The 14318-nt window shown below is 38.7% G+C and overlaps 1 protein-coding gene and 1 pseudogene across 4 annotated transcripts in view; one reads left to right on the forward strand and one right to left on the reverse strand.

Moving 5' to 3' along the window:
• TRIM37 (tripartite motif containing 37) overlaps positions 1-14318 on the forward strand; it is a 121162-nt gene that overhangs the window by 105461 nt on the left and 1383 nt on the right. For 3 of the 4 annotated variants that reach the window (XM_057535976.1, XM_057535973.1, XM_057535975.1), the window contains 4 exons: positions 2230-2358; positions 2718-2907; positions 4766-4884; positions 13931-14041. In XM_057535976.1, coding sequence (XP_057391959.1) covers positions 2230-2358; positions 2718-2907; positions 4766-4884; positions 13931-14041 — 549 coding nt within the window. The remainder of the gene's footprint in view (positions 1-2229; positions 2359-2717; positions 2908-4765; positions 4885-13930; positions 14042-14318) is intronic. The other variant, XM_057535974.1, reaches the window with a different exon arrangement.
• Positions 682-1660, reverse strand: LOC114238847 (palmitoyl-protein thioesterase 1-like; annotated as a pseudogene).

A 14318-nucleotide genomic window follows, 5' to 3' on the forward strand; every position in this document is an offset into this window, starting at 1 on the left:
GCCTGATCTCTTCACATTTTTCCTCCCATTCTTTGCTAATGCCAGCAATAGAGTGACTCTAGAATCCAGACCACTAGTCATATTTAGAAAGGACAGGTTCATCAAGGATGGAATGGAAAGAACCAACTACCTCCTCCTTTTCCATTTTACACTTTTCTTTAAACCTCCCCCTCCCCGTCTAAGTTAAGCAATACGTACACTTCCTCCCTTAAGCAATCGTTGGGTGCTATTTCCCTCCTTTTGTGACAGAGCAACTAATTCATCACTACCTGAGGAGACAAAAAAAAGTGCTACCAAGGCAAGATGGTGGGCTGCCGGAATTTGTCTAATAATAGCTAAGACACCACAGAAAGCAGCACACTCAAAGAGAGGAGGACAGCCTCAAGAAATAATGTGGACACATCATCCAAGCAATACTTTTCCAAGCACTGGTCAAATCTCCACCAGCACAACTGAGAAAGCATTTACGTGAATACCTCAGGCCTGGGTACTGGCCTCTTGGTTTGAGATGTGGCTAGATTTTCCTGAGAAAGGCATCTGCCTTAGACTCTATCTCATTGGTTTAGTTTGTTCAGTCTCTTCTGGACCTGGGCACAGTTCTGCCACTGACCTGCAGCAAACTCCTAATTGACCACATCAAAGGGTTGTAAAACAATCTCCATGGTTATTAGCTAATTAAACTTGCATTCAGCACCATATGCTGATAGGATGAGGCAAAGTATAAGATTCCAATCTTGGATCTTTCCAAGCAGGGCATGTTAGATGGTGACGAGAGAAGGATTAGTTGCTAGCTGGATCTGAGCTCAGGCTTGGGCATGGAGGGAACTGGTTTGGAAGTGTGAGGGGTTCCCTGAGCTCTGGTGCAAACTACAAGGGTTTCACTCAAGGAAGGGTATGATGTGGGCATAAAACCATGCTTCAGACAGTTGAAGATGGTCCCCTTCGAGAGCCAGGAACACCAGCTGTCCTGCGTTGTCCATTGCCTTTAGCCCCAGGCAGTCCTGTGTGTACAGGGTGCTCTCCTGTAAGGGAATGGTTTCCTTGGCTTGGCCACCTCTGTAAAATCCAAACCACTCAGAATCCACGGGGTCCACAATGGAATCATTGAGGAATTTCACCACCACAAACTTCTTCAGGGCCATCAGGTTTTTCTTGTAGGACTTATTGACACCTCTCTCCTGATTAATATCTGCCAAGAAGATGCTGTGGTTGCTATGTCCTCCTTTATGGGGTCGTGCCAATATTCTGCTTGCACCAGGCGTTCTTGTAAAGCTTTATTGTAAGCTCCAGCATTCAGTGTTTTTCTGATCAAGTCACAGATGTGAGAGCTCTCTCCTGGGCACTGAGAGAGTTCAAAAACACCTTGACGTTGTCCCCCAACTGAGATGAGATGGATCATAGGAGGTGATGAGCATCTCTGAGCCACTGCCCTCAGAAATTGGCCTCCCTGGGAGAATCCCATAGCATTGTAGCCTTGCTGCAATTTAGGATCCTTAGCAAGAATCTGACACACCATTTTTACTTGGGAGTTGACATTCAAAAAAAAGCTGTTCTCCACATCCTCTACCAGGATCTTCCCAATCTGTAAAGATAAGACGTAAATTCCAGGTATTTTCTTCTCGACCATTTGTTTAATAGTGCCCATGCTTAAGGGATTACAACAGCTGTCTCCCATCCCATGCCAGATCACCAGGGGCAGTGGAGCCGGCAGGTCGAGATGCCCCAGCGCCAGGGAAGTGCAGGACCCCGGCAGGAAAACGAGAGCCCTAATTAATTCATTTTAAGGCTATACATTTTCCTCTAATTACTGTTTTAGCCACAAACATCTTGAAGTATTATAATTGTGGCTTGTTTCTAATTCAGCGTTCATTTCTTTTTAATCCAATAATGTTCTACAGTTTCCTCGTGTTTTGGTGGTTATTGTTCTGTTGTTAATACTTAGTTTAAACTGAGACTAGAGTTCATGTCTGGTATGATTCTTCTTTTGGAGTTCACTGATAATTTTCTACTTTTGTAAGTTGAGGCTGTTCCACAAGCAGCAAAATAGGAATACCTTTGGCATAAAACCCCAAATAAACCAGTTGGGACCAGAGTGTTCTGTTTATTTTTGGACACAGTAGATGGGAATACCTCTCATGGATGATAAGATTAAATCTTTCTCTGACTGCCTAGGTAATAAGTTTTGTGCTATTTTATCACAATCAGAAATGTTTTAAAATGTCTTTACAGCCACAAATAAGAAGAGTAATTCACCCAAACCAGCTCAGTCCAGTATAGCAGGTAGTCTGTCACTTCGAAGAGCAGTAGACTCTGGGGAAAATAGCCGTTCAAAGGGAGACTGTCAAACTCTGTCTGAAGGTAAGTTTGGAGAGTTCAGAATGTGATTTTGGTGGGTAGATGTCTGTTACTCGAAATTGATCTTATGGTATAGCTTTAGACCTCTAAAGGCACCAAAAATGCTGAAACTCAGTTTGAAAGTTCCTTGATCACGCAGAACAGACCCGTCAGTAAGGAAGTGCAGCCATTAGACTCCATATTCTGGAGCCCTGAATTTTAAATAGCTGGCATCAAAAAGACTAGGATATATTTTAAAATTGTTTTTGAGTTTTCCTGCAATTTAAAAATATATGTATAGTGAGATCTCCTAATGTGGAAACTAGAGAGAGAACTTTTTGTTTGTTTGCCTTCTTTCTGAATATCCCCTTCGTTTTTTGTAGGCTCTCCAGGAAGCTCTCAGTCTGGGAGCAGGCACAGTTCTCCCCGAGCCTTGACACATGGCAGTATCGGTGACATTCTGCCAAAATCTGAAGACCGGCAGTGTCAAGCTTTGGATTCAGATGCTGTTGTGGTTGCAGTTTTCAGTGGCTTACCTACTATTGAAAAAAGGAGAAAAACGGTCACCTTGGGGTAAATTAAGTTCTTTTGTTTATGTAATGGAATAATAGCTAATAGTTTTGTTTGGCACTTTAGGTCTACAATGTAATGAACATAATAAATTTCTAGTTTGTTAATTTTTTAGCAGACAGTTTATTTGTTGTATTAAAATGTAACTTTTAAAGCATCAGAGACCTTACTTTTTTCTTTCTTAACAGAATGAGATAGTACCAGAAGTTCAGTTTAAATACATTAGAGCTCATTTTCAGTGAAGTTGGGATAATAATGTTATATAACCTTGGGTGACCTCTGCCTTGTGAGATATTTGGGTCAACTTTTTTTTCCATCTGTCCCATATTTTTCAAAGACATTTGTGCTATGCTATATTATGTCCCATAGGTCTTTTACATGAATTTTGTATAGAACAAAGCACTTCTGGCGATTTTATTTTAAAACTGCTTTTCTGCTTTCATCTCACCTTTTTTTTCCCTTTTATGAAAGTGTCCTCAAAACACATAGTTGGAGTTTCCCAAAAGGATATATATATATGGTCATCAGTACCTTTATCTCTCTCCCAGGAAACATAAACTCAAATCCCAGTCATGTCATCCAGTCGACATTGTCATTTAAACTTCCATCCATTTAAAAGACAGTGATTATGGAATGTATTGTCTGTGAATGTGCTAGGTGAGCCATTAATATCCATCTGCTGATCTATTATATGGATATTAAATACATTTCTAATTTTAAACAATGGAATAATTCTGCCTTGGAGGCTTTGAAAAGAACTTTGAATTAAATTTAGAGAAAGATTAATATCCCTTAAGTTTACTTAATTGTATAGAGTTTTAAGATCTGGATAATTACCAAATCTAATAGGACAGCTGGTGGCTTTGTTTTCTGTTTTAGCTCAAGTTTAAGCAGTGGAAGGGCGTTATAATCATTGGAGATTGTCTTGTCCTCCCCATCTCCTAGCCTGGTTTTATACATGTTCCTTTCAAGATGAAGCTGCAACTAGTTTTTATATTTTTTTAAGGAGATTTATGTCTGCCTTTAGTCATAAAGATTAAATATGTACGAATGTGCACTTTTTTCTAGATTGTAAAATCCTGTATAAATGTGTAAAGCTCATAGCTATAACCCTCATTTTACAGTTAATTATACTGCCAACCTGGGTCATGTGGTGTTTTCCAGCTTGTGTTTTTTTTCCTTGCCTGATTTAAGGTAGTGTAAGCAAAAATTTTAAATGCTAGTAATAAATGGTTCAAAAATGGTAGTTAAAAAAAAGAATATTAAGTTAAAATTTCCCCATCTTTGTCTCCCATCTGCTTTGTTTTCCAGCCTTCTGCCCACACACATTCCTGCTGTTTTTAATTTTTTGTATATGCTGTCTTCTCAGCTTTCTTGCATATTTAAGCAATATTTAAGTGACCATATAGCTTTCTTAATACAAAAAGTGCACCTTGTTTTCTCACTCAGTATACCTCAAAAGTCTTTCCATATTGGTGAGAACATGTTATTAAGGACTTCTATTTATATTTATTTTTAAATTGGAATTCTTATTGAGATAATTGTAGATTCACATGCAATTATAAGAAAGAATAGAGAGAGCCTGTGTACCTTATCCAGTTTCCCCTAATTATAACATTTTGCAAAACGCTGATATATTATCACAACCAGGATATTGACATTGATGCAATCTCTCACTTTATAACCTTTCATTGTGAGTCTTCTAGTGAGTCTTTTAAAAGTAAAACTTGAAATTTAGTATTAAACACCAGTGCCCTATACCCTACTTAGTTTGCTCAGTTTCTGGACAGGAAAAAAATCTAGATTATTGTATCAGTGACTAGTTATACAAAAATATCAGGTTATTTTCTCCCTCTTTGAGGACTAGTGTTAAAGGAGGTCGTCTGGAAGGAATGCAAATGACTGATTTGGAAAATAATTCTGAAACTGGGGAATTACAACCTATACTACCTGAAGGAGCTTCAGTTGCCCCAGAGGAAGGTAAGGAATGATAAAGTCATAGTTGGCGGGAGGCGGAATAATAATCTTTTTTTGGTGGTGGTCAGGAGTGGTTGGTTTAATAAAACAGTTACTGAGATGTTATCTACTATCTGAGATGCTTGATCTGAAAACAGCATTCGTTGTGCCACTGAGTTTGATTTACTAGGACATTAAGCACAACGGAAGGCAAAATGGATAATTGACTACATAAAAGGACATCTTACTAGAACAGGCATTTACGGGGGAAAGTCTGCAGATACTTCATTTGCTCATTCCTTAAATGTGTTATGCTACCTACATGATAGGCATTGAAGTTTTGCTAGATATAAAAAGATTAAATTGGATACGTTCAGTGTCTTACGGGAAAAACATGCCCCAAAACAACTAATTAGAATATTAAATGTTAAGTACCTCGTCTTTTAAAGTCAGTCTTGATTAATGTTTGTAGATTACTTTGCTCTTTTAGAAGGATTCCAAACTTTAACCATTTAAAAAATCCTTTATGGTAACTGACTTCTACTCTGCCAGTTCATTCTCAGTTACATTTCTAGTATTTGTCTACATGTTCTTCCAGGTCCATTATTCTTTATCTGAAAGCGTAGAAGACTTTTTTGTAATTTTGAGTTAACAGAAGGTGCTAGAAACAAGGCTATGTGTGTTGCCCTTGCTTGTCCTTTATATGTTAGCAGAAAAGCGTGTCAACTTTATTAATGATATTTGACACTGAGATTTTTCATTTCTTAATGAAACTCTGCCACCTACCACCTCTGCACTTATTTGAATTTCAACGATTGATGAACTGTAGCTCAAAGCATATATAAAAGGTGCCAGCGTCTACCTCTGGCTGCTCTGTGCGTGTGTGTGGGTGGTGGCATTTTCAGTTAAAGAACACTAAACATTTTGGTCTTCCATCTTAGTTGGTGCTCCTCTGGTGGGCAGCATTATTTCAGTAGAAATTAAATGGAAAGGATTTTTAAAGTGAAGTGTTGATTGTTAAAACAACAAGAAAAATATATTATGATTGATCTTTATAGAAAGGACCTATAGGGATTAGCTAGTAGGGATTAGCTAGTTTCCATGTATTTATACATACTGATTATAGATTGTAGTGGCTTAAATTGTTATAGCATGTGCTGGAATTATAGTCTCCTTCTATTTATGCACCATTTGTGAAATGCTTCTAATTTGCCTGGCATTGTTTTGATGCTGGTGATAAAGTAATTCCTGAACCTACTGTTTAGTTCAGGGTTTCTCTACCTTGGTGCCGTTGACATTTTGGGCCAGGTGATTCTTTGTATTAGGGGCCTGCCCTGTGCATTGTAGAATGTGTAGCAGCATTCTTGGCTTTTAACCACTAGGTGCCAGTAGTACCTCCTCTGAATTACAGTAACCAAAAATGTCTCAAGACATTGCCAAATGTCCCCTGGGAGGCAAAATCATCCCCAGTTGAGAACCACTGGTTGAGTTGAAAACTCAAACCAGGGGTGACAACTCCTTAAGAATCACTTGCCAGAGTGGGTCATAGTTACATATGGGAGCAAGTTGTTCTCAAGTATGCTGGGTATGTGTTGGTGGTGGTGGGAATGGAGGAGGGAGAGCAATTGAAAACCAAAAAACAGGTGTTAGAGACCAGTTAATAGCCAATTATAATATGGAATGATGAGTGCTGTGATGGGGTATATAGGGAGCTCAACTAACAGGTATGTAATAATAAAAATAATAGATAATATTTGCAAGCCCTCATTAGGTATTAAGACTGCTAAAGACTTTACCAGTATTCCGTTTTCTCAGTACAGACCTACATGGTTACTTTATTATCTTGATTTTACAGGTGAGTAGGCTGAGGCCTAGAGATGTAACTTACCTTACTCAAAGTCGCAGAGCCAGTGCCCTTAACTGTCACCTCTCTACTAACCTAGTCCACACTTGGAAAGATCATCCTAAGGGATGAGTATGAGTTAGTATGAGTTGTGAAGACTGGTGAAAGATGACACCAGAGTGGAGGCAGAGGTCAGATCATGAGGAATTATACTGTATGTCTAGCTAGAATTTGGACTTTGTCCTTTGAATGGAATATAAGCAAGGAGTGAAATGATAAAATTATGTTTTAAAATTCCTACTCTAGCTGAGTTGGGGACTGGGAATGGGGTGTGGAACTCTGGGGACAGGAAGACTGGTAAAAGAAGCATGTTAAATTCAACTTGGACTTTTAAATTTCAGCCTTCATCTCATAAATTCACATTTTCTCCTCAGTTTTTCTATGTAAATAGCTAGTTAGCACCAAAAAACCCCATACGTTTTGACATTAGTTCCATTTCTTTTTTTAAAGCTAATCATTAACAGCTTATCCTAAACTGGAGAAAGGCATTTGCTTGGCCACATTTAGGATCTGCTCTGCACTTTCAAGTCTTTGAATCTGAGATTTGGTGCTGTCAGTGTTACTCAGTAACACATTTTTTCTTATGTAAGGAGCGTTGTAGTGATGCAAAGCACCTAGAACTTCATAAGAAAAGTTACTGTAAACATGCAAATCAGTAGTGCCAGGAAAGTCCACTATTGCAATTTGTTGGTATCTAAACAGCTTATTTACCACTAGAGTCCCAGGATAGGCAGTGAGGAGACTAACTGATAAGGCTGGAAGAGGGGAATAGGTAAACTAAAGGAGCTCTGTGCCTTTTGAAATTTGCTTTGTGAGAGGAGAATGGGGCCTTACTTACTGCCGTGGGTATATTCTGTCATCAGCAGGAGCCAGTTCTCAAGAAAACCTTTATTTTTCGCACCGGTAAGCCTTGGTGAAAAGTTGAGTTGGGTTGTCTTACATCTGTGCTTAGGAATAACGAGCCTCTTTATTCTTAAGCAGAATTCCTAAAAGAAAATTTTCTGTGGTAGGTCACTGTAAATTGGTCTCTCTCTCCTCTCCTCCTCCTCCCTCCCTACCTACTGCCAGGCTGTTTGAAGAAACTTTAAAAATTTTTTTTTAAGTTTCCAGTTTTAAAGTTTAAAGTTTTTAAAACTTTAAAATTCTTTGTGTTACTAGTTGGGAATTTGGGACAACTAAAGTGGTCTCTTAAATGTTCCTGAGAGTCAATAAAAAGTGACTTTTCTTAGACTTGACAGTCATCAGCAGGCCTTTTCCTTTCTAACTGGGATCATATGGGACAACCTTGTGTTAATCTCCTAGTTAATGGCTGGATTGCAAAAATCTTGATTTCCTCCTCACAACCCCCCTCCCCCAATACAGAATTCCTTCGGTAGACTGGTCTCTTCCTTGTTCTATCTAAAACTGGAGACTATGCGATTGAGTTCTGCTGAATTAGCACAGTCCTTTTCAAATAAGTCAGGGGTGTCACCCATCCCAGGGAAAGCCATGGCATGCCTACTGCAAACCTTACTGGCACCCTATCTAAGAGTAATACACAAGTCTGATGCTCCAGCATTGCTGATCCCTTTTGGTATATCAATGAAGACATTAAGTTACAAAAACCCAATCAGCTGGTTTAAGCAATAGGAAGATTTACTGTCTTGTATTAACAAGAAGTCTCACCTAACTCTGGTAGGGCAGTTTCAAGGTTGGAAAATTTAGCTGCTTAATGTCATCAAGAACTCATTTCCTCCCACCAACCCCATCACCCCATCTTTTGCTCTGCCATTCTAAGTGAGTTGGCTTAGCTCCCCTCAGGATGGCAAGGTGGTTGCTGCAGCTCCAAACTTTATATGGAGTCAGAAGAACATTCTGGGAGTAGGGGAGGGTTATTTCACTTTATATGTCTCTGTTTATCAATGTTTATCAATGAGAGCACATCTCATTAATCAGTAGTGGGAAAAAAAGGAAACTTGGCAAAGTCTAAACATTTGGTTCCCCTCCCTTATCCATTCCACGTGGCTACTTGGAGAAGGGAAGACAGCTGAACAATATTGAGGTTCTGCTGGAAAGGAGGAAGGCAAGTGAAGCATTAGTGTTTGGTCTACCAGGTGGTTAATGTATTTTCCAAGCAGCTGAAGTTTGAGCACCCCTGAATAAAGGTGTTATTAACTCAAAAGTTAGCTTTGGACTACTGAGCATATAGTGGATACTCACAAAATACGGTAGGTGATTGATATATAAATACCCTATTTCACATTTTACTTTAAGATGCAGGGTTGATTTGGGGTTTTTTTCCCCCACATGAACGTCTCTGAAGCATATGCCATTTAATGGTATCTTACAATAATTATCATTGACAGCCAGTTTTGTGAAAACTTGTTGACACCTTCTGGTGCGATTAAGAAAGGTCCTGTATTCAAATTTCTTATAGTTGGTGAAATATCACTAGTTTGCCTTTAACCTTTACTTAATGCAGTGGGTGGACATTGCAATGTATGGGGCAAGGCACATAGCAAATAGCTTGTGACCTGTTGCTTGACAGTAGCTACTTTCATTTCCAAAAAATGAAAGTATTTGACCTTATGTTGTGTTTACTTGCTCTCACTGATGTCAATGGGTTGTACAGGACCTGGTGACCCCATAGGTCAACTATTAAGCTAGAGGTCAAGAGACCAATTTGTTTTTCTCATTACATTCACAGAGCTAGGGAACTTCAGATCTTAGGACTTGATAAAAAACCAAGTAGTGTTTTCATGCAGGAATTTGTTTCCAACACTTCTTGGGAAATGCATGTTTTTCTGAATCCTAAGAAAAGTAAGTCAAGAAATCAAAAAACTGGAAAAAATTATTCTAGTTCTCCCGTTAGAGTTAATCTTAACAGTCAACACAGAAACATGGGGACTTCCTGGCGGTCCAGTGGTTAAAGACTCCACACTTCCACTGCATGGGGCACAGGTTCAGTCCCTGGTCGGGGAACTAAGATCCCACATACTGCATGACGTGGCCAAAAAATGAATTAAAAAACAAAACAAAACAAAAAACACAGAAACATGACTGCTTTGGAAGAATCCACTAATGGCAAGTTGAAAGTATAAACTGGAAATGCTGGTACCTAGAATCAAAGGTTAAGATCAATGGGAGCACCTTGAAAAGAAGCAATTGCAGTCAAATCAGTCCTGGCTATAGCTGTTGCCGTTTTATAAGTACGTGTTCATGGCCCTGTCTGCTGCTGTGTAAATATTCATGAGTCTATACTATACAGGAATCCTGTGAGTGGTGCTCCAAGAAACAGGAAGTTTCAAAAGCAAAAGAATTCCTCATATTGGCATTTTTTAAAATAGATTTATTTATTTTTGGCTACGTTGGGTCTTCATTGCAGCGCACGGGCTTTCTCTAGTTGTGGCGAGCGGGGACTACTCTTCGTGCACGTGCTTCTCATTGCGGTGGCTTCTCTTGTTGCGGCTCGCGGGCTCTAGAGCGCAGGCTCAGTAGTTGTGGTGCACGGGCTTAGTTGCTCCGCGGCATGTGGGATCTTCCCGGACCAGGGCTCGAACCCGTGTCCCCTGCATTGGCAGGCGGATTCTTAACCACTGCGCCACCAGGGAAGTCCCCATATTGGCATTTTTGATGTGATTCCATGTAGTGCTATAAACCTTACTAAGAGTTCTAAGTGTACATTATTCAACTATTACCCAGTAATGTTCACAGCATTTTCCATTATTTGAATATTCACTGTAGGCTACAGTTCTTGTAAATACTACAAACCAAAAATTTTAAAAGATATATAAATTTATTAGAGTTTGAAAAATATTGTAAGTGTTTAAAGAATAACTTGAGATTTGGGGAATTCCTGAGAATTCCAATTCCTCGTTTGTGAATCCTGGAGGTTAATATATGTCAGGAGTTCAGAAACACTAGTACCAAGAGGTCAAATTTGTGCCTAGAATTTCAGTAACTCATGTGGGTTTTAGGGTTTTCAGCAGCAGTTCCATGAAGGGCCAGAAGGTGGAGGTGGTGCTTCATGCAAGTAGCTTGGTTATTCTCTAAACAGTAAGTATCACTCTTGGCTCTTGAGAGCAGGAAAGCTTTTTCCTTTGCTTAGGAAGGAAATTTCAGAAACGTCCACACATCCAGCCTATCTTCAAAATATTTCAGGGAGAAATAGTACTACACAAACTCTTATTGAAAACAGAAGAGGAGGAATTCACCAGTAAAGCCATCTGGGGCTACAGTTTTCTTTGTTGATCTTTTTTTTTTCCCCCTTAAAATTTATTTATTTATTTATTTATTTATGGCTGCGTTGGGTCTTCGTTGCTGCGAGCGGGCTTTCTCTCTAGTTGTGGCCAGTGGAGGCTACTCTTCGTTGCGGTGCACGGGCTTCTCATTGCAGTGGCTTCTTTTGTTGCAGAGCACGGGCTCTAGGCGCGTGGGCTTCAGTAGTTGTGGCTCGCGGGCTCTAGAGTGCAGGCTCAGTAGTTGTGGCGCACGGGCTTAGTTGCTCCGCGGCATGTGGGATGTTCCCGGACCAGGGCACGAACCTGTCCCCTGCGTTGGCAGGCCGATTCTTAACCACTGCGCCACCTGGGAAGTCCCAGGGAAGTCCCTGTTGATAGTTTTTTAAGCTACAAATTCTGTTTCTTTAATACTTAAAATACCTATTCAGGTTATCTATTTTTACCTGAATGAATTTTGGTAGTTTGTGTCTATCAAAGAATTTGTCCATTTCATCAGTGTTCTTGATTTCAAAAGCATACAGTTTTTTATACTGTTCCCTTATTACCCTTTTAATGTCTGTAGAATCTCTAGTGATGTCCCCTCTTTTATTCCTTTTTTTTTGCTCTTTTGTCTTGGTCTGCCTAGAAGCTTTTCAGTTTTATTGACCTTTTCAAGCAACTATCTTGTTTCAATGATTTCTTTTTCTTTTGTTTTCCTGCTAATTTAATTTCTGTTCTTTATTTCCTTTTACCCAAGTTTATTTACTCTCTTTTTTTCTAGTTTCTTAAAGTAAATGCTTATTAGACCATTACTTTGAGGCCTTTTTCTCTTCTATAATATAAGCATTTGATGCTGTAACTTTATCTTTTAAGCACTGCTATAGCCACATCCCCAAACTTTTGATATGTTGTACTTTTATTTCCATTCAATTCAGAATGTTTTTCATTAATTATGGAAAATTCTTGGCCATTTTCTCTTAATATATTGTCTCTCCTTTGCTGTCTTTATGGCTGTCTAGTTGACACAGTTTGAACCATTCCTTTTTTATCCCTGTGTTTCTTAACCTCTTTTTTATAATGGCAATCTCATTGTTCTTTAAAACTCTGGTTAATTTTCTCAGTTCTGTCTTTAAGTTTTTCAACCTTGCCTGAATTCATCTATTAATAGTTTAATTTTAATGACTATATCTGAAAAGTCTAGTAATTAAAAAAAAATCTATCCTTTTCTTTTCCACATTAAACAGAATTTTGTACTCTATTTTATTTTGTGAAAAAATTTGTGGTATTGTCCTATGTTGTATATCTGCTGACTCTTACTTCAAGTAGATTGTCTTGTTTGTAAATTTTGATTGGAACATAACTTTTTGAGACTTTTTCTACCCCTTGTGAGAATCATCCCCCCCCCAGCCCCACCACTATAATTGTTGTGACCTGGATTGTGGAAGCTTCCCACCAGAGAGGTCTTTTAAATATGTTTCAAGACTATTCATGAGCATTTTTATATCTGCTTTAGTCTGTGTTAGATAATTTCAGCATTATCTCTGTCATCTCAGCACTGATGTTCGTTCTTGTCTTTACCTGGTTTTTCATACGGTGAAGCTGTTTTGGATTGTATTCTGGACATTTTTAATATGATTTTATGAGACTCTGGGTCTTGTTTAAATCCGCCAATCTGTTGGTACTTCTAATTCTTGTCTACACCAATATGCCTGTCCCTATTTGCTTTTCAGAATCCTCAAATAGCCACTTCATGCATTCTGTCCAGGTTTTATAGCTGCATCCAGTGGGAAAGATGGGGTGGAATGTGCTTGCTTCATCTTACCTAGAACCTTCCCTCTAGAGGAATAAATTGCTTTATTCGGATAAAGCAATTTTAAATTGCTTTATTCGGATCACACTAGCTCCTGACCAGTTTTTATGTTACTTTCCTAAGATTTGAACCTCAACCTTAATCCCAAACTTAAATTATGCACACAGGCCTTAGTTTGAATTCTGAGGTGAGCTGACTCCAGAAACAAGACAAAATTCCCTGCTGTCTTCCTGTGACAGTAGACAGAATTATTTAGTTTATTCTTTCACTAAAAGTTTTAGCTTTTGGCAGGGAGTGCAGTTTTAGTCTCACTTTCAACTCCATTTCTATGGTGGATCCAAAGTTTTTTTTTCCTATCCCCAACAGAGTATTAAAGACTTTCGCATCAAGCTCTCCGGGGCAACTGCATCTACCCCACTAGTTTTCCTTATCCTTTTTGTCTCTATACCTATGGATTTCCGTTCTTTCTTTTAAATATAGCTGTTCATTAAAATTTTTAAGTTTATATTTTATCTAGCATTTATAAGGGTTTGTAGCAGAAAGATTTTCAGATTTTCTTGATCACTGTCTTGTTGAAACAGAAGTACTTTCTGTACTATAAAAATTCTATAGAACTTTACTTTTAAAAACCTACTCATATGCAAAAAAACAAAATTGGAGGCCCAAATGGGATAGTAACTCATTTATTGCTAAAATTACTGGAATTTTTTTATATACACAGCTAGATATAAGTGTAAATGTGTATTTGTATTTATGAGTGTTTATATTTATATATGTTTTAGGCTAGAAACTGTCAAATCAGGATTAAAAGAGCTGTTATCTCTTATGACTCTTTAGGGGGAAAAAAACCCTATGTTTGCCTTGGAAAAAGTGTTCTCAGTATAATGAAATTAATACTGGCTTCAAATTACAACCTTTCAGGTACTGTGGAAAGGGCAGTTTTAATTTTTGAGAACAAAAATAAATACTGCTCTAAATAACTAAAGAGAACTTAGGTTTGTGTGGTTACTTTTTTCTTTGTTTTGTTTGCTTGGTATCTTCTGTTTTCTTGGCATTCAGTGTAAAATTCACTAGGAATCTCAATTTAGGATAGGGAGATTGCCTTTTTCTTGCAGTGGTTTCTTGTCAGAAACACGTTCTCCCCTTCTCTCCCGCCAGGAATGAGTAGCGACAGTGATATTGAATGTGACACTGAGAACGAGGAGCAGGAAGAGCACACCAGCCTGGGCAGATTTAGCGACGCTTTCATGGCACAGCCCCCAGATGAAGGTGCAACACGTGATGTCATTTCACGGGGATTAATAAAACCATCTCTTCTGCTGCTGCTGCTGCTTCCTTTGCTTCTCTTTCTGCTTCTGCTTCTTCTGCCTTGCTGCTTCTGCTTCTTTTTCTTTTTTAAATTATTGTCATTTGTGAGACGACATTCTGTGGGGTAAACTAAATGGTGAGTACTGAAAACATTTGGTAGGTAGTATTTGCCTGGTCAGACACCACCTGATGCGTGCTGCTTACGGGGTGGAGCAAGTGTTGGCAACCTGCTTTGGTA

Source organism: Balaenoptera acutorostrata, chromosome 20 (genome assembly GCF_949987535.1).
Source record: "Balaenoptera acutorostrata chromosome 20, mBalAcu1.1, whole genome shotgun sequence".
NCBI classification, from domain to species: domain Eukaryota; kingdom Metazoa; phylum Chordata; class Mammalia; order Artiodactyla; family Balaenopteridae; genus Balaenoptera; species Balaenoptera acutorostrata.